This window comes from Narcine bancroftii, chromosome 2 (genome assembly GCF_036971445.1).
Source record: "Narcine bancroftii isolate sNarBan1 chromosome 2, sNarBan1.hap1, whole genome shotgun sequence".
Classification (NCBI taxonomy): Eukaryota; Metazoa; Chordata; class Chondrichthyes; order Torpediniformes; family Narcinidae; genus Narcine; species Narcine bancroftii.
This window is the reverse complement of record NC_091470.1, coordinates 332,261,052-332,286,652: the sequence shown is the minus strand read 5'-3', so window position 1 is coordinate 332,286,652 and position 25,601 is coordinate 332,261,052. Positions and strand designations below refer to the sequence as shown.

At 37.6% G+C, this 25,601-nt stretch overlaps 1 protein-coding gene across 2 annotated transcripts in view; it reads left to right on the top strand.

Moving 5' to 3' along the window:
* The window catches only part of kif9 (kinesin family member 9), a 158,235-nt gene that overhangs the window by 98,249 nt on the left and 34,385 nt on the right, over positions 1-25,601 (top strand). For both annotated transcript variants that reach the window (XM_069922101.1, XM_069922099.1), the window contains 5 exons: positions 1,111-1,166; positions 2,837-2,927; positions 6,002-6,129; positions 15,254-15,430; positions 22,398-22,606. In XM_069922101.1, coding sequence (XP_069778202.1) covers positions 1,111-1,166; positions 2,837-2,927; positions 6,002-6,129; positions 15,254-15,430; positions 22,398-22,606 — 661 coding nt within the window. The remainder of the gene's footprint in view (positions 1-1,110; positions 1,167-2,836; positions 2,928-6,001; positions 6,130-15,253; positions 15,431-22,397; positions 22,607-25,601) is intronic.

The following is a 25,601-nucleotide window of genomic DNA, read 5'->3' as shown; positions in this document are numbered from 1 at the left end:
GGTTTCATATTTATCTTATATCCCTAATATTTGCTGTTGTTAATGTCCAGAATACAGGACACTGGTAAAATGTGCTGAGAGGTGTGTCCTAATCCATCCACTTACCCAAAATTCATGAACAAATATTTCAGGTCATCATAAAACTTATATTGTGCTACTTATGTATTTTCTTGACTAGTTTTTTTCCCCAATGTAATCAGTAATTTTTGAAAGAATATCTAGTTTCATTACAAACACCTTCTAAATCTTTTTGCAAATCCAAAACCAATTGATAGAGCTTTGACAACTACAGAATAAAAATATCATTACAGTTTGTGTGAATTTGGGACATATCCACATAAAACTTATGTAGTTGCTCAGTAGATGAACATTGATTCACTTCTTGCTGATCTGTCGCTCTGTTAGCAAGTGGATAGCCGAGATATTCTTCTTGGAGCAACCTGTAATGATGTGGCAGAAATAAGATGAGGGAAATTATTAGCTGTATCATCCTAATTAAGGTGCAATCACCTTAAGAACCGGTCTTCCTGAGGGTTGTTTTAATGTCTGCTATAATCTGGCATGTACAGTTTTAGACCTAAGAAACATTGCTTTATTGAGATGTCAAGTAAGCTAAGCATGGATGATACATACCATGTTAAACTTGGCCACTCTACTACCCCTGCTGATCACCTAAAACGTCTGTCTCTCTTAAGCACAAAATTGTGTTTCATGACATTGTTATTTACTCGATGTTTAGTGAAAAAATTGGAACATGTAGCGTGAGCACTGCTGGATTTTGTGATCCAATACTTACAATTGCAACACAATTTTGGGGTCATTTTGTTCCATATCTAGAAACTGGGTCAAAAATTGGACTTGTGTGCTGCTTAGAGGAGTGATTGTTAATGCTGAACCTGATAAATTATCACACATTTCCAATGGGAATCTGACTTTCATGGGTGGGGATATGTAACAAATTGGTAGAATCTAAATTTACTTTAAAAAGATTATTTCAGAAAAATATTTAAGGCAAGTAATAAAGTTATAATGTTAAACAGATGGCAAAGTAATTGTTCATGCAAATTATGTTAAAGTTAACATTTATCCAATTCTTTTTTTTAAAAAAAGATTACAAGTGTCAGGCAACTCCGTGCGTCCTTTGCACAATTCAAGATTATTTTGCAGTAAGTATTGAATAATTACTTACTAATTAAATTGCAATGATTTCCTGCATTTAAAATACTCCAAGGACAAAAGCAGTGGAAAGCTTCTCGCAAAAATTTTCATATCAAGAACAGCTTGAGTTAAAACCAGAAATATTTTTAGTCAACTGTCCCATTAAACACTTGGAGGGCCTTTACAGCAACGTTCTTACAGAGTGAAGCTACCTCTATCCTATCCCATTAAATACTTGGAGGCAGAAATTGATGCAGAAAGGGGTGTAATAGTAGAGACAAAGTACCCAGCAGGGGCTATAGCTGAAGGATAAACAAAAAAATCAACAGAAATGGAGTTAGTACTAGAGAAACAAATAAAAAGCGAAAGGAAATAAAAGCAAATCAATGTTTAGGGTCTGAGCCCTTCATCAGGAATCTTAAAAAACAGAAAGATAACTGAATAAAATGATGGGGGAGGGAAGGAGAGGAAGGGGAATCGGAGGCTAACAGGCAAGAGTTAATAGGTGGATGCAGGCCAGAGCATAAAAGAGAAAGAAGCTGAGAAGTGATGGGGAAAAAGAAAAGGGTGAAGAAGAGTAGCTCTCATAGGAGAAGGAAGGGAAGAGAGTGGGAAACTGGAGGAAAGGGGACAGGTGAGTAGGGAAAGAGAGAGACTAGGGAAGGGTTTAATGAAATTACACTTGTCCTTTGTTATATTGCACCTACTGTGGAAGTGCTTGATGAGATAGTGTGGAAGAAAATTTGTAGCATTGTTGATACATAACTTAAAAATGGCATTTCTATGCTATTGCATGAAATATTCCTATATCATTTAAAGGTTTCTTAGATGTATAACAAAACTTTCTTGTTCGGACTTTTTTTTTACAATTCCAAACAAAGTTCTCCTACCACCATAAATGGGAGAGCCTTGGAGAGTGTTGTTGAAGAGAGAGTCTTTAGAGTAGAGGTGCGTGGTTCCCCTAAAAGTGGTGACTTGCATGAACAGGCTGATCAAGAAGGTGTTTGATACACTTCCATCATTGGGCAGAGTATTGAGTATGTAAGTTGGGACCCCATGATACAAGGCTTTGGTGAGATCCCACTTGGACCACACTTGGAGTGTGTAATTCTGGTTGCCCACCCATTGGAAGAATATCAATAAGCTGGAGGGGTGCAGAAGAGATTCAGCTCCATGTTGCTGAGTTATAGGGATGGATAATTCTCAGTGTTATAGAACTAGAGAGCATAGATTTAAAATAAGAGGGAAGAGATTTAAGATAGACCTGAAGGACAATCTTTTCACTCAGAGAATAGTCTATATTTGGAACAAAGTTCCAGAGGAACCAATAGAAGAAGGGATAATTACAATGTTCAAGAGATGTATGGACAGATATTTGGATAAGAAGGGTTTTTAACCATAGGACAGGAGCAGAATTAGGCATTTGCTTTCTCCACCATTCTTATAAAGACTCATGTACTTTTCCTTTCAACCGAATTCTCTTGCCTTCTCCCCAAAACTTTTGATACAATGAATTCCAGATTCACCTAGACATTCCCAGTGGTTTAGTAAGATATGGGTCATATGCATGTAAATGGGAAGAGCCCAGAATATTAGGGTTGGTCCCAAGGGCCTCTTCCATGCTGTAACTCTACAAATTCAGTTTATTATCAAAACAACTTTCTCTTTATTACCCCAGGCAACAGAAACAGGAAATAGAGACTGCATTGCGGAAAAAGTACATCCTTATTGATAAAACAAATAAAGAAACTAACTATATATCTGATACGGTGAGTGTGTGAAATCCTGAGAGTTAATGTGTCTTCAGAACTTGATTGTTAGGAAGACTTTGCTATGTGCATAAATATCTAATGAGGGAGAATGTATCTGGTGTTTGGTGATAATTTAGAAAAAGAAAATTAGCATTCTTTTGTAAAAAGAACCAGTTTAATTTTTCACCAAAAATGACAACCCTCTCCAACAACAGAACAATCAAAAGATTTTTAAGACAATCAAACAAAAAAAATCTAAATCTGTCAGTCATAAGATCCATTTTTTATCAAGATACTAATGTGCACCAAAACATTTGATCATACCAACTTAAAAGTAGCATTTACTTAAAGACATAGTTGGCCAAGGGATATGGTTGAGGGTGGAGTGCGTCTGTAGATTTGAATCATTTGTGTTAACATAGTCTACCAACTTCACCATCCTCATGTGTGCTGGGCATGTTAAAAGTTGTCTGTTGGTTCTCGTGCTGTCTTCTCTCAGAGATCAGGATGGGAGAGGTATGGAGGGCTATGAACTGGATGCCCATCAATGGGACTAAGCAAAATAAAAAATGATTTGGCACAGACTAGAAGGGTGGACGGGACCTGTTTCTGTGCTGCAGTGTTCTATGGTTCTATGTTACACAGATTTACAGTTGGGAAGTAATGTTCCATAAGGATCAGTGTTTTGCCCACATTTACATACATAAACAGTTGCAATTTGATGGTTTGGAAATATAAATTTTACATTTGCAAATGGGGGGGTGGGGGTAGCTCATAAAGAGAAGGGTTCCAATTTAATACACAAAGATGTGCACAATATAGAAAAGTAGAACTTAAACCAGTGGTTCTCAACCTTTTTCTTTCCACTCACATACCACTTGAAGTATTCCCTATGCCATCGGTGCTCTGTGATTAGTAAGGGATTGCTTAAGGTGGTATGTGGGTGGAAAGAAAAAGTTTGAAAACCACTCTTTTAATCGTACCTGATTGACTCATTATGTGCATGGTTTCATAACTCCAAAGGAAATGGGTCAATAACAATTTTTCTCAAGCAAAATATTTCAGTAACAGCTGGGTCTAGAGCAGTGATTCTCAACCTTCCCTTCCCACCTACATACCACCTTAAGGAATTCCCTACTAATCACAAAGCACTGATGGCATAGGGATTACTTAAAATAATACGTGAATGGAAAGATAAAGGTTGAGAACCACTGACTTAAACTTTGAATTTAAGTATGTAGTTAAGGATAAAATGGTACATATGCTATAAGAATAAGTCATTCTTGACTATTGTATCTAAGTTGGTTAGGAAAACTGTATCCTGGGAATACTATTTTACCAATCACTTAAGTCATGTTTACATACCTAAACTGCAAAAGAAAACGAATAAACAATTTAGGTACAATATTTTGTCAAATACATGTGAATAATAGGGAAGCTATGTTTAAGTTGTGTAGAACCTTGGAGTGCTGCAAACATTTATATTACCCATAATGCAAGTAAAAAGTTGAGCACTTGCAAAGTGATTAATAAAGTTTTGCTGGTATGATAAGAAAACTGAGAGGTTATATTTTTCAGAAATGATTGACTAAACTGGAGTTCCTTTCCCTAAATAAGAGATGCAAGGGTAAGCAGGTAGAAGTCATTAAACTTTTTTAAAAAATTCTTATGTATGTGGTTGAGTCAATTCTACACAAACTTAACTTTCCTACTTTTCTAACATATCCATATGAAACTGAATTCCAATCCTACATTTGCTTTTTCTAAACCACTCTGTTCTCTCTATCTCAATGAACTTAGATACCTTTGGCAAGAAACTTGTGAGAAGTATTTTTAGTAAATGTATCATGTGAACCTGAACTACATACTAAAGTTGATTTAATAAATTGTACCTATTATTTAAGATGTATCAGCACCTCCACTTCCTCATGAGTTTGCGGAGGTTTGTAATGACATTGAAAACCATGGCAAACTTCTACAAGTGTGTAGTGGAAAGTGTGCTAACTGGCTACATCATGGTTTGGTATAGGGGCATCAAATTCTCTGGCCTGAAAGCCCTGCAAAAGGTAGTGGACACAGCCCAGTACATCACAGGCAGAACTCTCCCCTCCATCAATAAAATCTACATGGAATGCTGCCATCAGAGAGCAGCAGGAATAATCAAGGATCCACACCACCTAGTATATTCTCTGTTCTCACTGATGCCATCAGGAAAGATGTATAAATGCCACAAGAATTGTACCACCAAGCTCAGGACCATTTGCTACCCTTCCCAAACAACAAACTCAATCAGAGACTCATTTAAGGATTCTTACTTTACATATTATTAACTACTGATTTTTTTTTGCGTATTGCACAGTTTGTATACATTTCTTTGTTTACTTACATTTCTCTCTTTTGTATATGTATCTTTATTTGAGTAGAGTTTTTTTTGCAATACCAATAAGTAGAAGTACTGCCTGGCCCACAGGAAAAATAATCTCAGGGTTGTATGTGATGTCACATATGTACTCTGACAATAAATTTGAACATTGAACTTTGGAGAGAAGCCGCCTACCACCTGGAAGTTGCCATCCGGGCCACACACCATACTGTCTTAAAAATATATAATTGTTCCTTTACTGTAATTAGATCGAAATCCTAAACTCTCTTCCAGACAGCAGTATGCACACTTCAAGGACTGAAGCAGACAAGAGAGCAGCTCATCACCTCTGCTCAAGGGTTTTTCGGGATGGGCAAGCAAACACAGGCTCAACCTGTGAAACCAGCTTCCCTTGAAATAATATTTTATAAATATGCTGCTGTGACTTTTGAAAACAGGAAAAGTGGGTATGATTAACAGTTACAATTTTGTTTGCTATCCTGCAAATTATTTTTAAAAATTAAATATTAAGACTTGAAGATCAAGGATATGGAATTCATCTTTAAGGATTCACAGATTTAGTTAATCCCAAAATCATATGCCCATAAATAAAACCAGATTTTGCTTTTTAAGAAATATTTACAGTGGTATAAACATCTGCTAATCCTTTCCATTATTATTATTGACATCGTGTGTTTTTTTTAAATTTCTTGTAATCTGGAGCTTCCAGGTGGGGATTAAGATGTCTGAAGAATCTCAGGTTGGAGAACTTAGTGGAGAAGGGTTTGGAATTGGACTGGCTCCCACGGCAGCTAAAGCTAAGAAAATAAAAAGTAAAAAGAACAAAGAGTCAACTGGGTATGTTGTAAAGCTTATGTTAGATTTACCTCAGTTTCCTTTATGTTCAACCTCATGCAACCCAACAGATCAGAGTTTTTCAGTATATTTGTTTGCAACATCACACTTCTCTTGTGCCAATCATCTATCATGGAATCAAACGGCACAAAATTAGGCCTTTGGCCCTTGCCCATATTTTGAAAGAGCTACCAAATTAGTTTTAACCATTTGCTCGTTTCCCAAGGCCCAATAAATTTTATACCAGGATAGACTTGTTTTTCCATTTTAAAATTAGACATACAGCACAGTAACTGGCCTTTCAGGCCATACTGCCCAAATACACCAATTAACCTTATTGTTTTGGAGGGTGGGAGGAAAATGAAGTACCTGGAGGAAACCACATACATGGGGAAAACATACAAACTCTTACAGACAGTGCCGAATTCAAACGTGTCATTAGCACTGTAATAGCGTTGCGCTAACCACTGTGGGAAATGTGCTACCCTAATCATTTGTTATAAGAGAACATCCAACATTATCTGCTATTGCTTAAGCAATGTTCTACTTAACATCTCATAACAATATGACCCTATAACATTGTTTAAAATTCAATTTAAATTAATACAAAGTAAAAGAAACAAGACAATTGAGACTTGAATGTACAAGGAATTCAATTATGTATGTCCTTCAACAATTAAAGGACCATGGGACAGTTGTCATTTTAGTCTGTCAAACCGGCTCAGTGGCCTAACTCCATGTTACATATCCCTTATTATTTTGATTGTTATTGGTAATATGTACTACATTAAATTTTTAATTAAATCAAATGCTATTTATAAAAGAGATACCTTTACTTCTACCAGTGCTTGAGAGGAAAAAATTTCTTGACTGGGCTCCAATTTATAAATAAAATTCCCCCTCACATTTGCCCCTAAACTTTTTTGCTTTCACTCTTAACCCATGTCCTTTGGTTTGTATCTCACGGACCCTCAGTGGAACAAGCCTATCTACATTTGCTATGTCTATCCCCTTCATAATTTTAAATACCTCTATCAAATCTCACCTCATTCTTCTACAGTCCAAGGAATAAAGTCTTAACCTGTTTAATCTTGCCCTGTACTCAATTCCTGAAGTCAGGGCCACATCCTAGTAAATCTTCTTTGAATTCTTTCAATCTTATTGATGTCTTTCCTGTAGTTAGGTGACCAACAAATGCATACAATAGTCCAAATTTAGCCTCACCAATGTCTTATACAATTTTACCATAACATCCCAGCTCCTATACTCAATACTTTGATTTATAAAGGCCAATACGCCAAAAGAACTCTTTGTAACCATATCCACTTGTCACGCCATTTTCAGGAAATTATGTATCTGTATTCCCAGATTCCTCTTACTACTGCACTCCTCAGTGCTCCACCATACACCTTGTATGTCCTTTCTTGGATTGTCCTTCCAAAATGCAAAACCTCATACTTGTCTGCGTTAAATTCCATCTGCCATTTTTCAGCCTATTTTTACAATTGTCCAGATCCTTCTCCAACCTTTGAAAACCTTCTTCACTCTCCATGAAACCTCCAATCGTAGTGTCATCTGCAAACTTGCTGATCCAATTTACTACATTATCACCCAAATCATTGATTATAGGTGACAAAAAACAATGGTTCCAGCATCAATCCCTGAGCCACACCACTAGTAATAGGTCTCCAGTCTGAAAAGCAATCATCCACCACTAATCTCTGGCTTCTCATTTCCAGACATTGTCGAATCCATTTCACTATTTCACCATTGTCACGAGCTCAGAGGACCCCAAAACCCAGTGGCAATAGATATTCACCAAGACAAATGGTTATTTAAACAAAAGTTGCTTTTAATCATCTTTAAATATGAAAACAGAATAACACTTTAACTTATCACTATTGACTTAACTAACCTAACAACCCCCTTCTAATTCTAAGCGCATGTGTATATAATGTGTGTGTAAGTTCAGATAAGTTCTTTGGTTCACAGTCGTCTGGTCACAACAAAAACAGCAATCCGACTTACTAAGACCAAACTTTTTTAGTTTCTCCGGTGTTAAATATAACTCATGTATAAAATTATAATTAATCATCGCTAATCTAGCATTAACCAATTTCCTAATACTATTCTGACAAATTTCTATCCAGGCTTCTTCAGCTATTATAAAACCTAAATCTTTTTCCCATTTCAACTTATCTTTATCCCAATCTTTTTTACTATCAATTTCTTGTAAAATACAATACAAATCAGATATATAACCAACCAATTTTCCACTGCAACCGCTGCAACCGTGTCTGCCTGTCCCGCATCAGACTTGTCAGCCACAAACGAGCCTGCAGCTGACGTGGACATTTACCCCCTCCATAAATCTTCGTCCACGAAGCCAAGCCAAAGAAGAAGAAATTCCTCAAAATTAGAATCAGGCAATAAAATCATATGTCGACCACATATCTGTTTAACAAAAGATCTTAATTGATAATACACAAATACAGAGTTTCCACTAATACCAAATTTCCTTTGTAATTCATCAAAAGAACAAAAACATCCCTCAGAAAAACAATCGGATAAATTTTTTATTCCCTTCCTTTCCCACTGTTTCAAAGTGATATTGGAGACTGTAAAAGGAACAAGTTGATTGTTATATAATGGCAATCGTCCAGACCATTTATTTTTGAGCCCCAATTTATTAAGTTTACTTGTCCATAAATTTAATAAATGCTTCAATATTGGGACATCATAAGTTCGTAATAAATTTTTATTCCATCGAAACAAAAACTTAAGAGAAAATTTTTCTGAAATAACCGCCATTTCTATCTTGCCCAACTGGGCGGATCATCCATATTCATTAATGTACTAAGAAATTTAAATTGAGCTGCTTCATAATAATGTTGAAAATTTGGTAATCTTAAACCTCCAAATTGAAAATCCCACATCAGCTTTCTCATCGCTACCCTCGGAAATTTTCCCTTCCATAAAAAGTCTCTAATTGCTTTATATAGATCCTTAAAAAAAAACTTTTATTTAAAAAATAAGGAATTGATTGAAACAAATATTGTATTCGAGGAAAAATATTCATTTTTATAGTATTAATCCTCCCTAATAGACCCAAAGGCAAATCCTTCCACCTAATCAAATCTAATTTAATCCTTTTTATTAAAGGAAGATAATTAATTGAATATAAATCTTGAAATTCCGTATTAACATTAATTCCTAAATATTTAATTTGTGTGGTCCACTTCAAATTTGTAATACTTTTATACATTGAATAATCATTTTTACAAATTGATAAAATTTCACTTTTGGTCCAATTTACTTTATAACCAGATAATTGACCATAAATTTCTAAACATTCTTGAATTGCTGGTAAAGAAATGCCCGGATCCACCAAATATAATAAAACATCATCAGCAAATAGATTAATCATATTCCTCATTCAAAACTCTCATACCTTTAACATTTTCATTTTGACGTATTAATTGTGCCAAAGGCTCAATGACTATAGCGAATAAAGCAGGTGACAATGGGCATCCTTGTCTCGTAGACCTTGTTAAATTAAAAGATTCTGAGATCTGCCCATTGACAGCAATTCTGGCCTTCAGACTATTATATAAAGCCTTTATCAATCCAATAAATGAAGAACAAAAACAACATTTCTCAAGTACTTTAAACAAAAACTTCCATTCCACTCTATCAAAAGCCTTTTCTGCATCCAGCAAAACCACTATTGGATAATTCATCTGAGATTTAGATTTATTTATCAAAGTTATTAAATGCAAAATATTATCTGACGCATATCTATTTTTTATAAATCCAGTTTGATCACTATGTATTATTTTAGGCAAGTATTGAGCTAATCGATTAGCCATAGCTTTTGCTACAATTTTATAATCTACATTTAACAGCGATATTGGTCTATAAGAAGAAACCTGTAAAAAGGATCTTTATCTTTTTTTGGTATAACTGTAATTATTGCATTGGAACAAGACTCAGGTAATCGAAAAGTGTCATAAATTTGTTGTAAAACATCCTTATAAATAGGAAATATATCAGCATAAAAAGTTTTGTAAAGCTCTATAGAAAACCCATCTTCACCAGGTGCCTTTCCATTTGGCATATCTCTTATCGCCGTTTCTATTTCATTTTCTGTAAAGGATTTATCTAACTCCTGTCTATCTTCTTGATTCAATTGTGGCAATTTAATATTTTTCAAAAAAGAATCTATAGCATCTTCAGTTACATCTTTACATTCCGAAGTATATAATTTTTTATAAAAATTACAAAATTCCTCATTAATTTCTTTTGACTAAAAGTAATACCCGATTTCTTTCTAATTACTGGTATAATTCTAGATAATTGTTCCTTTTTTAACTGCCATGACAGAACTTTATGAGCTTTCTCACCCCATTCATAAAATTTATGTTTAGTTCGGTTCATTAAACATTCAAACCGATAAGTTTGTAATTCATTATATTTAAATTTTAAATTAGTTAACTGATTCTTTTGTGTTTCAGTAGCATTTTTTGAAATTCTTTTTCAGTAACAGTTATCTTTTTCTCTAAATCTTCAATCTCTTTAATTCTCTCTTTCTTTACTTTAGAAGCATAACTAATAATTTGACCTCGTAAAAAAGCTTTCATTGCATCCCATAAAACAAAATGACTAGAAACAGAATTACTATTATTACTAATAAAAACCTCAATTTGTTGTTTTAAATAACTAATAAATTCCGGTTTTTGCAGTAACATAGTGTTGAATCTCCATCTTGGAGTTCTCTGAACCTCCTGTGAACTCTAATATTCTAATAATAATAATGAATGGTCCGAAACCACTCTTGCCTTATAATCCACAGATGTAACCCTATCCTGCAAATGTGTTGAAATTAAAAAATAATCAATTCTAGAAAAAGAATTATGTCGTGACGAATAAAAAGAAAAATCTTTCTCTGTAGATTAAATCTTCGCCAAATATCAACTAAATTCAAATCTGACGTCATATTAGTTACTTGAACTGCCATCTTCGATTTCTTAATTACTCTCGGATACTTGTCCAATAAAGGCTCCAATACCACATTCAAATCTCCCCCAATCATCACATTAGAATTTGATTGTCCAAGTAATAAAGACATATCGACAACAAAAGCTGTATCCTCAATATTCGGAGCATAAACATCAAGCAAAGTCCAAGCTTCATTAAAAATTGTACAGTTCAATTTTAATAATCTTCCACCATTTTTCTCTTCATTCTGTAACTGAAATGGTAAATTCTTGTGCACCAAAATTGCCACTCCTTTTGCTTTTGAATTAAATGAAGAATAAAAAAACTTGTCCAACCCATTCACGTTTGAGTTTCAAATGTTCCTTATCTGTCAAATGAGTTTCCTGTAAAAAAGCCACATCAACTTTTAATTTTTTTAAGTAAGCAAGTACTTTCTTACGCTTAATGAGATTATTTAAACCCTGGACATTAAAAGAAGCAAACTTCAATTTAGACATTCCTTACAGCAACTCAACACAAGAAAAAAAAAAGAAAAAAAAAGAAAAGAAAGAAAAAAAGAAGAAAAGAAACCCCCCCCAAAAAAAAACCCTCCTCTTATTCCCTCTTAAAACTACAATCAAAAACAAATAAAAAAAAGAAAAAAGAAAAAATATATTTATTTTAAAAAAAAGTAATTAAAAAAAACTTCACTCCTTAACCCAAAACTTAAGAAAAAAAACAGGCAGGAGGCTACTACTACCTCCTCCTGTTTAAACCACACAATGTGGTAACTCCCACAAAATACTGGATGTGAGATAACTCACACGTAGCTGACGACTTCTGGAAAATAGTGCCCACCCCGTTCCCTCTCCCAACTCCCATTTCGTATTAAACTATCATCAATGACTAAAATCTCTTGGTAACCTCCTTGAAAAAGTATAAGATTGGTTGAACATGACCTACTATGCACAAATCCATGTTGACTATCCCTAATCAGCATCTGACTATTCAAATAATTGTATATTTGATCTCTTAGAACAGCTTCCAATGATTTACCTACCACTGATGTCAGCCTCACTGGCCTATAATTCCAAGAGTTACTTTTGGATCCTTTCTTAAGCAGGACATTTTAAATATTTCTGACAGAGCCCCTGAAATTTCTGCTCTATCTTCCCTCAAGGCCCAAGGGAATATTTTGTCAGGCCCTGGGGATTTGTCCACCTTTATTTGCTTTAAGACAGCAAGCACTTCCTCCTCTTTAATCTGAATAGATTCAATGACCTCACTGCTTGTTTTCCTTACTTCCCACAACTCTGTGCTAGTTTCCTGAGTAAATACTGATAAAAAGAAATTTTCAGATCTCCCCCATCTCTTTTGGCTCCATACAGAGATGATCTTCAAGAGGACTAATTTTATCCCTTACTATCCTTTTGCCCTTAATATTCCTGTAGAAACCTTTGGGATTTTCCTGCACATTGTCTGCCAAAGCAACCTCATGTCTTTTTTTTTAGCCTTCCTGATTTATTGCTTGAGGGTTTTTTTTGCATTTTTTATACTCCTCAAGTATCTCACTTGCCATACAACTCTCTCTTTTTCTGAACCAGATACCCAATATCCTTCAAAAGCCAAAAGCCTATGGCTGCTGATCTTGCCTTTAATCCTGACAGGAACATACAAACTCTGTATTCCCAAAATTTCACCTTTGAAGATCTTCCACTTACCTTACGCATCCTTGCCTGAAAACTATTTATCCAATCTTCACATTCTAGATCCTTTCTCATTTCATCAAAATGATTCTTTCTCCAATTTAGCATCTCAGTCGAGGCCCATACCTATCCTTTTCCATAATTAACTTGAAACTATTGGCATTATGTTCATTGGACCCAAAATGTTCCCCTACACATACGACTGTCGCCTCTCCTGTCTCATTCCCCAAAATGATATCCTGTATTGCATATATTGAAATAGAAAACTTTCCTGAACACATTTGACAAACTCCAAGCCATCTGACCCTTTTACAGTATGAGAGTCCCAGTCAATATTTGGAAAATTAAAATCTTCTATGATCACAACCTTGTGTTTCCTGCAGTTGTCGGCTATCTCTCTTCAGATTTGCTCCTCCAATTCTCATTGACTATTGGGCAGTCTATAATACAATCCCATGAGTGTGGTCATACCTTTCCAAGTCCTCAGTTCCACCCATATAGCCTCAGTAGATAAGCTCTCTAATCTGTCCTGCCTGAGCTCTGCTGCGACATTTTCCCTGATGAACAATGGCACTCCTCCCCCTTTCACTCCCCCTCCCCACACGTCCTATTGCATCTAAAACAATATAATCCCAGAACATTGAGCTGCCAGTCCTTCCCCTCCTGCAATCAGGTTTCACTAATGGCCTCAATGTCATAATTCCATTTGCCAATCCATGCTCTAAGCTTGGCTGCCATTCCTACATCATTGAAATAGATGCATTTTAGAAAATTGCCACCTCATACAACCCATTGACTTCCAACAGTGCATGCAATTTTCACATCATCTTTTCCCTCCTCCACTACTCCATCTGCTCTTGCATTCTGGTTTTCATCCACCTACAAATCTAGTTTAAACCCTCTGGAGCAGCGCTAGCAAACCATCCCGCAAGGATATTAGTCCCCTTCCAATTCAGATGCAAACCGCCCCTTTGGAACAGGTCCTACCTTCCCTGAAAGAGAACCCAATGAACCAGAAACATGAAGCCCTCTGTCCTACACCATGTCTTTAGCTACATGTTAAGCTGCATTATCTTATTTTGAATCTCACTAGCACATGGCATGTGTAGCAGTCCTGAGATCACAATGCTGGAGGTCCTGTCCTTCGACATAACCTCCCTGAACTCTTGTTGCAGGACCTCCTCATCTTTCCTACTCATGTCATTGGTCCCGATATGGACCACAACATCTGGCTGCACACCCTCCCTCCTGAGAATGCTGTGAATCAATCTGAGATATCTCGGGCCCTGGCATCAGGGAGGCAACATACCATCCAGGATATTCAATCTCTTCCACAGAACCTCATATCTAACTAACTATGGAATCCCCTATCACAACAGCTTGCCTCTTTCTTCCTTTCCCTTCTTAGCCATAGGACCAGACTCCATGCCAGAGACCTGATCGCCTTGGCTTGTGCCTGGTAAGTCATTCGCCCTAACAGTATCCAAATTGGTACACTTGTTATTGAGGGGGGCGCCCACAGGGGTGCCCTGCACTGCCAGCCTGTTCCCTTTCCCTCTCCTGACTGTCACCCATCTACCCTCCTCCTCCCTCCTATGTGTGATTGTGTCCCTGTAACTCCTGTCTATCACCGCCTCTGCCTCCCAAATGATCCATAGTTCATCTAACTCCAGCTCCAATTCCTTAACTTGTCTTTTCAGGAGATGCAGCTGGATGCATCTCTCGTAGATGAAGTAAGCAGGGATACCAGTGGCTTCTCTGATTCAGCAAGAAAAGCATTCTCCTGCCTTGGCTTCCATTCCCACTGTTTATGACTAAAGGAATAAAATATATGATATATAAAACCTGCCCTTTCCTGTGCTGAATCCTTTTTGTTCCTTGAAAAAGGTGGCCCTTTCTTACTTCAACTCCCACTATCCCTCGCCTCTTACCTGTTCTCGCCGAAGCCTGTTGAGCCAAAGCCTTACTACTCTGACTCAGTCCACTCCAACGATGACTACACAGTCCCTCACTTTTATAGTGATACTCAGCTTCTTCCTCCAATAAGATTCTAGCTGCTCCCTCACCTCTTTTTTAATTCTAACTGCCACCACTCCTCAGGTCACTGACCTCTTTTGCTTCAATCAATTATGTTGCCTTTTCTCATTCAACTTTTATTGTTACTGGTATGTATCATTTCATAGCAAATTTTATGCCACAATATTCTCACAGTATGTCCATGACTTCCTCTAATTCTATTATGTCTCTTGTCTTTGTGTAATGCATTTCTGAATTTTGTATCATCTCCAAACTTTGAAATTATTTTCTCAATATACAGCCAGGTCATTAATGTATCAAAAAAAAACAATGGTTCCAATAACATGCCTTAATGCACTCTATTGTATACTTTCCTGAAAATCTGAAAAACAACTATTCAACAATACTCCACTTTGTATTTACTTTAGCTCTACCAAGAAGGAACTTGCTTCCATTGCAGGAAAGGATCCTGAAATGATACTCCAAGTGAAGGAACCTATTCCTGATGTTTCTCCAAAACAAACAGCACCAAGAGAGCAAGAAGCATCTAGTGCTGATTCTGCACTGTCAGAATCAGTTGCCAAACTTGAAGAGGCCAGGTCTAGGTAAATAGGATTTAAGGAAATTTTCGATGCAAAACCCCTGGAAATTTCATGTCTATTCATCACTGGCTTTGAAATATTATCGTATATCACACTCACTCATTTTATTTAAAGTCTTATAAGAATTAAGGTTTTCTATGCAAGATTCCCATTGAATTTCTTCATCTAACACTACTTTTGTTTCAGTGTGTACTTTCTATTGATCTTTGCAAAATCTCAAGAGAACGCTATCACTTCGCCTCATCGCTGAAAACACTGGACCCAGCCTTGAACGGAACATATACGCAATCGAAGTAGCATTAACTCAGCCTCAGAGAATCCTGCTTTGTCAAAATGGATGCTGCAATGGCGGGAGGACATGGATTTTAGCGAGGGTTGCCTAACTGGCATGATTTTCCAGAGAGGTCCAGCTGTGACCATTGATTTGATTCCTGTAACCTCTGAATGGATGAATTCTCTTAAGTTACAACTCCTTCTTTACCTGCCCTCATATGGTCCTCGTGATTACCTTTTAGGTCACTAAAATTCTACAGGTGATCTCCATGCCATACAGCAAGAGAAATGTAAGGTGTAGGTGAGATTAGTGTGGTACAGTCTGTCAAAAATGCTGTTAGTCCTTGGAAAATCTCTGTTTCAGGGAAAACAAAGTTAGGTTAGTGGTTAAACAAAAACTTTATTTTAAATTAAATCATACACCATGGTAGCAGGCCATTTTAGCCCACGGGCCTGTGCCACCCAATTAACCTACAACCCCAGAGGAAGGAAACCAGAGACCCCTGGGAAAACCCACACAGACACAGAGAAAATAGATAAACTCTTTACAGATAGCACAGGAATCAAACCCTGGAACCAATTGCTGGTGCTGTATCAGCGTTACGCTAACTGCTACGCTAACTGTGCCGTCCCATATGCATAAGTTAGAAAATGATCCTGAAGATGAATAGTGGGTGTAACAGCATTTTTGGCATCATCTAAGGAATTTTTGAGATCCTAAACAGTGCTTCTAATCTCTCAAGTGAATGCAAAATATCTCATGGAGGCAGATAATATCCTTCTTTGGCTATAAAAAACTTCAGTGCATCTTTGGGGAATAAATACCGATGTGTTGATGAAATGGGCTGAGAAATTACGGTTAGAGTGTAATCCTGATAAATGTGACTGATGCATTTTGAGTATTCATGAGACTAGGACACTTACCATGAATGAGCAGATTATAGGGGGTTTTGAGAAACAAAGGGCCTTGACATGCAAATTCAAAGTTATATCTGAGGTAGATAATGTTGTTAAGAACACATATTAGATAGTGGCTTTCATTAGTCATGAACTGAACATAAAAAGAGGGAGGTCATACTCCAACTTCATAAAACATTAGTCAGACCTTAGCTGGAGTACTGCATGCATTACAACACTATAGAAAATATATGAATGTGCTGGAGATGGTGTAGAGAAGATTCACCAGGATATGGTCTGGGATGGAGTATTGCAGTTTTGAGGAGAGGCTAGGTCTGTTTTCCCCAGAATGGAGAAGTTTAATAAGGGAAATGATTGAGGGGCTTAAGGAACGAAAAAAGGACTGATTTAAACTGTTAAGTCTCCACTGACAAATCATCTATTGATTTATACCAGAGCAAAGATAGCACTTTTTTTTAGATAGAGAAGCAAACTGGATATAGATAGAGTAGATTCAGCAAACTTTAATCAGAGGTGAATAAATTGATACCAGAAGGCATAATTTAAGGTAAAGGATAATAGATTTATAGGAGATCCAAGAAAAATCATTTTCACTCAGAGAGTAGAGGGAACTGGAATAAAGAGTCACTCAGTAGTATTTAAGAAGTATCTAGATGTGACTTAAATCACCATAGACATAGAAGCCCACAGGCTAAGTGCTGGAATATTAGATTAATACCACTGGTCATTGCGAATATGGTGGGCCAAACAACCTGTTTCCATGCTGGATGACTCATTTACCCCATATTAGCATTAAAAATTGTGTAGCATGGATTAACCACAGTGCTCCAAAGATTTGCAGAATTACATTTTGAGAAAACAAGCTGAATAAAGTTGCATATACTTTACCTTAATAATTGAATTCTAAATTAACTTCTGCATTTTCAAGTTTGGAGGGGGGAAAGAATTCACTCATGATCACAGATTCCTAATGGAAAAAAAAAGAGAATTAAGTTTAACTGTGATTTCATCAAATGTTATTGTATCATCTGCATATTCCAGATTTGTAATATTTTCCACAAATGGTGAAAAAGCAATGAGGAGGTGATGGCCAGTTAATGAAGAAGACGAAGGCTGTGTAGTTAACCAGGAAACATGGCTTTTATTAGCAGAAACTAGTAGTACAATAATGAAAGACAATGGGTGCATACACAGTTATACCCAAGGGAAGTGTCTTTAGTGGTAGAGATAATACACGACCAATGTCAGTAAAGCAGACTAACTACAGCAAGAGACTGACAGCACAACACAGATTCACCACAGTCTCCCCCCAGCAGAAGTAGGGTTAAAATTAAAAAGACAGCTGCTAAAGTAATATTCAAGCAGGCAAGCAAATATACTGAAAGCATAATACAACAATAAAATAAATGGCATTGAGACTTTACTGACATAGCCAAAACAAGGTTAGTAACTATCAGAGCAATCAGAATATAATGAGGTTTATGAATACTGGAGCCTCTGGGGTTGTTTAAAAACACAAGAAGACCCTCTTATCGGGACAGGTGGTAGTTTTGCATGAGTGACAACCTTGGTGTTGATACAGTTCCCTGTAGTGTGAGATGGCAGGACTTCTGGACCCGCTCTAGAATCACCACCGTGAGGCAGTGGGGCCTCAGCTTGGCCATCTGAATGCTTACTAGGGGTCACAGGCTGGGGTGGTGCATCCAACCTCTTAGGATCACTCTGAGTAGGGGTGTGCAGAAGGGGTACACCAGGCGGGGCCAGATCTCTTAAGAGTACAGTGTCTGTGCTTCCATCTGGGAATTTAACATAGGCATAATTGGGATTAGTGTGCAGTAGCTGAACTAGCTGGACTAGAGGGTCCGTTTATGCATCCGAGTGTGTCTCTTCAGCAGTTCGATTCCAGGCTCAGATAGACAGGCTGGCCAGTCCAACACAGTTCCTGATTTCCTAGGAAAAGTAAACACACATTCATGAGGTGCTTGGTTTGTTGCTGTATATAGAAGGGACCGAATAGAATGTAGCACCTCAGGCAGCACCACCTACCACCGAGTAACAGGGTAACCATGTGTCTTTAACACGAGGTTAACAGTCTTCCAGTCTGGCATTAGCCCTTTCGACCTGCCCTTTGCCCTGGGGGTTGTAGCTCGTGGTGTGGCTGGTGCCAATCCCCTTGCGTAACAGAGCTTGGCGCAGCTTTGTGCTCATAAATGCTGAGCCTCTGTCTGTGTGAATGTAACTGGGAAAACCAAAAATACTGAAAATTGTGTCAAGTGCCTTAATGACAGATGTCGTTGAGATGTCAGGGCAGGGTATCACAAAGGGAAACCTTGAATATTCATCGATTACAGTAAGGAAAAATACATTTTTGTTGTTGGAAGGTAACGGCCCTTTAAAATCTAGACTGATCCTCTCAAAAGGTTAGGTTGCTTTGATGAGAGTGGCCTCAGGAGTTTTAAGATACTGCGGTTTGCATTTCGCACAAACAGGACAGCTTTTAGTCAGTTTTCTGACCTCTTCGAGGAAGTAAGGAAGGTTGTTAGCCTTAGTGGAAGAATCTTGTGACCCCTGGGTGGCACAGTCTGCTATGGATCTCCTTTAATCCTTCCAGCTGTGCACCAGCAGCAGCTCATGAAAATGTGTTGGAGGGATCATTTAAATTGCCAGGTCTGTACAAGATCTCATAATTGTAAGTTGAGAGTTCTATTCACCAGTGTGCAATCTTTTCGTTTTTAATTTTACTTTTGTGTTTAGTACTAAACATGTAGGCTACAGATTTCTGATTAATGATTAGGGTGAATTTTCTGCCAGCTAGAAAGTGTCTCCAGTTGTGAAAAGCTTCAATGATAGCCTTGGCTTCTTTTTCAATAGCCGGATGCGTAAGGTTAGCATGCGGGAGAAAAATGCCACTGATTAAGAGTTCCTGCTACGGCACAATCTGAGGCATCAGTTTCCAATTGGAACGGAGCATCCTCGTTGATGGATGAGAGTGAGGCTTTGGCAATATGAGTTTTAATTCTCTCAAAAGCTTTCAGAGCTGCTGGAGAGAGAAGGAAAGATTTTGTGTCAAACAAGGGGTGTGCTTTCATAGCGTAGTCACGTACCCATTTGCAGTAGTAGGAAAAGAATCCCTTACACCTCTTAAGAGCTTTTGCTGAGTCTGGAGGTGGTAACTTCTGAAGGGAAGCCATTCTTTCAGGATTGGGGCGGATTTCACCCTTGCGAACAATGTAGCCCAGAATGGGTAGTTCTGTTGCATTGAAAACGCATTTACCCTTGTTAAATGTAAGATTGAGTTCTTTAGCTGTCGCTAGAAATTTTTTAGGTTGTTATCATGTTCAATCTGGGTCTTCCCACAGATAGTGACATTGTCCAGATAGTGGAACGTACCCTGTAACTCATACGTTCTAACGATTTTATTCGTCTCCCTCTGAAACACTGACACACCGTCAGTGACTCCAAAAGGTACCCTTTTAAACTGGTATAGCCTTGAATGCCATATAGGGTCATTCGCTTTTTTTAATGGGGATTTGGTGGTAAGCTGCCTTAATGTCAATAGTCAAGTACACTCTATATTGAGCTATCTGATTAACCATTTTATTGATGCGTGGCAGAGGGTAGGCATCCAAGTTAATATCATGGTTAATTGTCTAGCTGTAGTCAATAGCCAGTCATTTCTTCATGTGATTTTTCACCACTACCACCTGGGCTCGCATTGACTCCTGCTGGGTTCAATCACCCCCTCTTTAAGTAGTCTTCCGAGTCTCAGCTTTAATAAACTCACGGTCCTCTTTGCTGTAAGAACGGCTCTTAGAGGCAATTGGTCGACACTCGGGAGATAGATTACTGAACAGGGAGGGAGCTTTGATCTTTAGTGTGAACAGACAGCAGTAATTAGTGCGGGGAATGGTAAGTGTGGGTAGTGGCCCATCGAAATTTAACACTACACTTTTCATCTGAGATTGAATATCCAACCCCAGTAACATGGGAGGGCAGAGATCAGACATTACCAAGACCCAACATCAGCAAGACAATGCCCCTGCAAGTTCAAAGTAACCTTACACTTGTCCCTTAGAGTTTTTTTAAGTTCACTACAAGCCATCGATATCCGTAGGTTCGCTGGATATGTCCACAAATTTAAGGCTTTGGCACCTTTTCTTGAATGTACCTGTCAGTGCTGCTGAAGTCAATTAAGCAATCGACAGTCTCACCATTCACCTTCCCTTTCATAGTCGACTGTTCCGGTCTGTAACAACCCCCAAGCTTTACAGTCAATTGAGCCGTCACAGGGGAACTTTGTGTTGATCTCACTTCGCCTTTACTTGAAGTCGATTCAACGGGATCGTCTGAAGATTCCCCCCCTTTCATAGTTCTCTTCCATTCCAGCAGCTCCAGGATAAATTTTCTTGGTGCTTCTCTTCATCTTCTTATTGGTGGGAGTATTCTTCACCCTACATGCTTTAGCGAAGTGGCCATGTTTTCCAAAGTAGCTGCAAGTAGCAAATCGAGCTGGACACTTCTGTCTGGGGTGCCAGCTCTTATCACATTTGCCAGGGGTTCGTCCCCTTCTCTCCTTCGGCTTTCCAGCACTCCTGGATGTTTCCTTTTGAGTTTCCAGCATTTCGCTGGACTGTATGGCACTTCTCAGTGTTTTGGCTAGTGTGACTGCCCGGCCATAGGTCAGGGGCTCTGTCTCTAGTAGCCTCTGACAGATTTAATTGGAGTAGATTCCATTGACAAAAGCATCCAGCTTCAAAGCATTGCGGTGTTGTTCCACATTGACTGCCCCGACATCACATTCGTTTGCCAGCGAGTTGAGAGCCAGTGTATAGGCAGCATCACTTTACCCGGGTTTCTGGCATCTAGTCAGCAACTGGTGTTGAGCAAGTACCACATTCCATGGCGCCACATAGTAAGCGGTCAGTCATTCCCGGGCTATAGCCAGAGTCGTAGCTCCTCACGTTATAGTAAAAGGGATCTCACCCAGTAGGGAATTCAGGTGGCCCCACTGTATCGCCTCATCGACCACTTTGTTCTGAGCCATGTACTAATTGAAACAAGCAATCCAGTGGTTGAAGATTTCTCTGGCCCTTGGGGCAGACTAGTCGATTATCAGCCGCACTGGCTTGAGTGCTGCATCCATTTCTGCTAATAAAATTGAAGTGCCAGTTAATGAAGAAGACGAAGGCTGTGTAACCAGGAATCATGGCTTTTATTAGCAGAAACTAGTGGTACAATATTGAAAGACAATGGGTGCATACACAGTTATACCCAAGGGGAGTGTCTTTAATGGTAGAGATAATGCACAACCAATGTCAGTAAAGCAGACTAAGCACAGCGACTGACAGCACAACACAGATTCACCACAGGAGGGTTTATAGATAGCTTGAGATTTTACTCTTCCCTTGTGCCTAAATGCATAGACATTATGTGTTTATAAGGCCAAAACATCAAAAAGAGTTGTGGTTATATGTTAATCTGTGCTGAATGATTAGGGTGCTGAGTATTTTCCACAGCATCTTTTGAATAAAGAATGAGCAAGTATACCAGCAGTTGCTCAGAATCCATTGATCTCTACTGATAGTGTACAAAAAGATAAAGACAGACAAATAATTGATTTGTACCAGAGCAAAGTTAACACTTTCTGGAGATAAAGTAAGCAAAATACAGCAAAACAAAGAAAAAATAATCCTTATCATAAATATTATTTTGTTTAGTCAGGGTTTGTTCCTTGTTCTAGTTTATTTTCTGATTTCTGTTTTACACTTTGCTACCTTAGCACTCCTCCACAGAAGTCAGAGATGTTTGAAATGTTCAAGGCAGAGAAAGGACGTGAGATTAATCGCATTCTCATTGAGAATAAAAATATTCTCAATGAAAAGAGGAAGAACATGAGGGAACTAACTGAGCAAATCAACAACATCAAGGAAGAGATTGACATAACTAACCGATCACTCAATATCAAGAAACAGGAACGACAAGATCAAGGTAATGTCATGAAGAGAGTGTACAAATTCAGAGAACCAGGCACTAGAAGATTCCAGGTTTGATTCCACAGTCTATGAAGAGTAAGTTAATGTGAAGGGCAGTAATATGATTCTGAAAGTCATTCCACTGCTTCCTTTTCTGCTAAACCTGATGAAAATTATAATTTGTCATTCTTATGGTCATCAATGCCAAGGCTAGCACAACATTTACTTGAGGAATTGATGATGCAACTTAGTGGGTTATTGGGCTAATTCAGAGAACAATTGAGAGTCAACTATTTTTGTCTGGGATTAGAGTCATGACACAAAATGACAGGATTTTTCTCTTTCAATTAATCTTTGACCATTTGGATTTTTGTGATTAACTGATTGCTTCATTGCCCTATTTTATAAAACTAGATTAAAATAGAATTGCAATTTATTTTTAACCACTAGTTAAATAGCCTAACCAGAAAGCACAATAATATATGTGTGAATGGCAAGTTCACAGGATCTGCTTGCAGTAGCTACAATATTTTGCAAAATGTTTCATAAGCACTTGGTGTACTAGCTCACTAAGGAATTAAGTTGATATATTTAGCATGCCTAATTTTAATAAACTGAATGTTGACTAGAAATTAATGGAAAAACATTAAATATACTTGTCATGCATATTGAATAGTTGTGGATGGAGTTAGATAGTTCTGACTTTAATGTCCATTTCTCAGCTTCATTCAACTCTCTTTAATGGTGATTCATAAATCTGTATGTCATCATCACATTTCACAATAACTAAATGATGATGGAAAATTGATACAAGATGTGTTTATGGAATTAGCCAATGCAAAGGGGAAAATAATCATGGGAGGAGATTTTAATTTTACTTTTGATTCGAAGTTGGATAGATCAGGTGGAATTATAGTTAAAGGCAAGATAGTTAAAACTGTGACGAATTTTATGAATGAAATGAAACTTGTTGATAGTTGGAGGAAGATGCATCCTGGTATTAGGGACTACTCATTTTATTCTTTTAGACATAAGACATATTCAAGGATAGATATGCTTTTAATCTCTTCTCAACTACAAGCAAGAATTCGAAAGATTGAATACCAAGCAAGAATATTATCTGATAATTCACCTTTAGTTATATTAATTGCATTGGAAGAAGAGCAAAATATAGGTTATAAATAGAGTTTTAATACAGCATTGTTAAAAAGGCAAGATTTTTGTGAATTTATAAGACAGCAGATAATTTTTTTTTCTAGACACTAATGAACACTGTAACCAATAAATTTGAGGATGGGGACTCTATGAAGGTTTATTTAAGAGGGAAAATATTAAGTTATACACCTAAGGTTAGAAAAAAGAATATATGTCTGAAGTTAACTATTTGGAAAAAAAATAACATAGTTGGAAAAAGAATCACAAAATCAAGTGAATGACGAGAAACAAAGAATATTGGAATTTAAAATTGAAATTTAATGAAATACAAACTCATAAAGTGGAGAGAGATATAAGGCAAATTCAACAAAAATATGAATTGGGAGACAGAGCCCATAAAGTTTTAGCATGGCAATTGAAGACAGAGCAATTATTGAGAACCATAATAGCCATAAAAGAGGAATCGGGTCACCTCAGCATTGCTCGGTCGCAATTGGTTAAGCAACCTTCAGCTGGATTGGCAAGAAATATGGAAGATAATCAGCCAAAAGAACAAAGAAAAGCAGGTTTAACACCTGCAGTGAACCATGGACCCAAACTGGCTCCAATTTTAAAACGTTACGGCACAGTATTTGAAAATGGTTTGGGAAAAATTCATGGGGTACGAGCCAAACTACTTGTGAAACCCAAAGCAGAACCCAAATTTTGCAAACCCAGACCTGTACTTTTCACAATAAAGGAAAAAAAATCAAATCAGAACTTTTTTTTCAATCTTTATTTATGAATGTATATCAAATACATAGTAAACAAAACAAACCAATCCTCCCCCCAAAGAAAAAAATATATATCCCCCCCACCAAGTTACTGCAAGGACTCAAAGTAGGCTGCTACTTAGATGGCATCATCATTACCGGCAGGGATGACACTGAGCATCTAACTACCCTAGATATCATTCTGAATTGACTATAACAGGCAAACATCTAACTACAAAAAGACAAATGTGTGTTCATGGCACCATCAGTGACCTATTTGGGTTACACCATCAATAAGGAAAGAGTTCAAATGGGTACAGAAGCTGTATGGAATGCTCCCTAACTGACCAACAAAACAGAACTACAATCATTTCTGAGTCTAGTAAACCATTATTGCCGATACATGTCTATGTTATGTTATGTAATCCCTTGAATGATCTACTTAAGAAGAATCAGAAATGGTACTAGAACACAGAAACCAAACGAGCCGTTGATGAACTAACAACAGTTTTAACAAGCAGTAACCATGTCTTAATTGATTACAATCTGGACAAATAACTAACACTGGCAGTAGATATGTCGCCCGTGGGATTGGGCACCGCACTGTCACAGAAAATTGAAAAGGGAGAACAACCTGTGGCATACGCCTCCCAATCACGAACTGCTTGTGAGTGGAACTATGCTGAATTGGAAAGAGAAGGATGAGCCATCAATACCTGTATGGACGCAAGTTTACATTGGTGACAGACAAACCACTGAGTCTAATATTGGGATGAGAAAAAGGAATAGCGAAGGTGGGCGATGCTATTTGACAGCATATGATTTTGATTTAAAACACAAACCAGCGCCACAGAATAACCATGCAGATGCCCTCTCCCGCTGACCACTCCCAGATACGGAGCAGAATGAAACAATCATAAAATGGACATCAGAAGCAACAGAAATAAATCAACTTCCGATAACGGCAAAGGGGGATTAATAAGGAAACCCAGAAAGATATAATACTGTCCAGACTATTCTATTTCACAAACAATGGCTGGCCAGAAGATCAGGAAATGTCAGAGGAAATGAAAACCTATTACACCAGATGTGGTGAACTGTCCA